At 54.6% G+C, this 1,216-nt stretch overlaps 1 protein-coding gene across 1 annotated transcript in view; it reads right to left on the minus strand.

The window, feature by feature from the left end:
- Window positions 1-343: 343 nt before the first annotated feature.
- The window catches only part of PDE10A (phosphodiesterase 10A), a 153,053-nt gene continuing 152,180 nt past the window's right edge, over window positions 344-1,216 (minus strand). The window contains exon 20 of the mRNA XM_007955635.2: window positions 344-461. Within this exon, the coding sequence (XP_007953826.2) occupies window positions 344-461 (118 nt within the window). The remainder of the gene's footprint in view (window positions 462-1,216) is intronic.

The raw sequence follows: 1,216 nt of genomic DNA on the forward strand, positions 1-1,216 counted from the left end.
AATCCTCACCAGAGAGACACAATAAAAAGTCCCCCCTCCTGAACAACTGTCGTCCACTTCCATTAAGGCCTCAGCGAATCAGCCTGGTGGAACAGGCCAGCTGACAAGTCCGTGGAGTTCACTTGGATGGCCATCTCGGGAGCCTGTGGTGTCCAGGTTCAGGGCACAGAGCACACGACAGGCGAGGGGCCCAGGTCGTCTGGGGGAGACGGGCCCTTGGCGTCACCTTCTTCAACAGGCGCGCATTCCAGGCCCAGGTGTAGGTTTCCCCACAGAAATGGAAGGAGACAACGTACAGGAAGCAGGCTGAGGTCGCCGGCCGCTCACCACCAGCTGTCCACCGTCAGTCCTCGGAGCCTGTGAGCTTCTGGGCGGCGTGCCCTGGGGACTCTGGCTGGGACATGATCCATATGGCACTCTCCTCGCCTCGGATCACCTTCTCCCACTGACTGAGGTTTTCTCTGCGGAGAGAAGGGTCAGTGTAGGTGAGGCGAACAGGCACTTCAGGGAGTGAGTAAGCAGGCAAGCACCTTCGAGCTCTGTCTCCACAATCCCTTACTCAGATCTAGAGCTTTCTGTAGGGTCACTGGACTCGGGCGACAGCTGTGTGGTACCCTCAGGCAGCTCTTCCTAAGGACTGTCCTGTGCAGCCTCCATTTCCCCAGATAAGAGCCCCAGGGCCACAACAGTACCTGGACTAGACAGTGGGGTGGCCACACCAGCTCTGGGCTCAGGGCTAACAGAGCAAAAACACAACAGCAGTCTGTGCTGAACTGAACTGTGTTCCCCAAAAATATGTGCTGTAAATCCTATCCCGTATACCTGCTGCAAGGGACACCTCTTTAAAGTGTTAAGGACCGAAGTTCTCTCTTGGAAGACTAAGGTGCACCTAACCCAAGCCATGGTATTTTGGGTCACCTCATCTGCATGTAAACTTGCAATGAATAGGGAGGACTGAAGAAGAGCTGATGTTTTTGAGCTGTGGTGCTGGAGTCCCGTGGGCTGCCAGGAGAACTAACAATCCACCCTGAAAGAAGTGCAGCCGGAATGCTCCTGGGAAGGGAGAATGGCCACACTTTATCTCACCCACTTTGGTCATGTTGTCAGAAGGCACCATTCCCTAGATAAGGGTATCATGCTTAGTAAAGTGGAGGGTCAACCAAAAAGGAGAAGGCCTTCATGAGATGGACTGACACAGTGTCTGCAAGGATGGGCT

The sequence above is a fragment of the Orycteropus afer genome, unplaced genomic scaffold (genome assembly GCF_000298275.1).
Source record: "Orycteropus afer afer isolate SDZICR_OR568_19922 unplaced genomic scaffold, OryAfe1.0 scaffold00522, whole genome shotgun sequence".
Classification (NCBI taxonomy): domain Eukaryota; kingdom Metazoa; phylum Chordata; class Mammalia; order Tubulidentata; family Orycteropodidae; genus Orycteropus; species Orycteropus afer.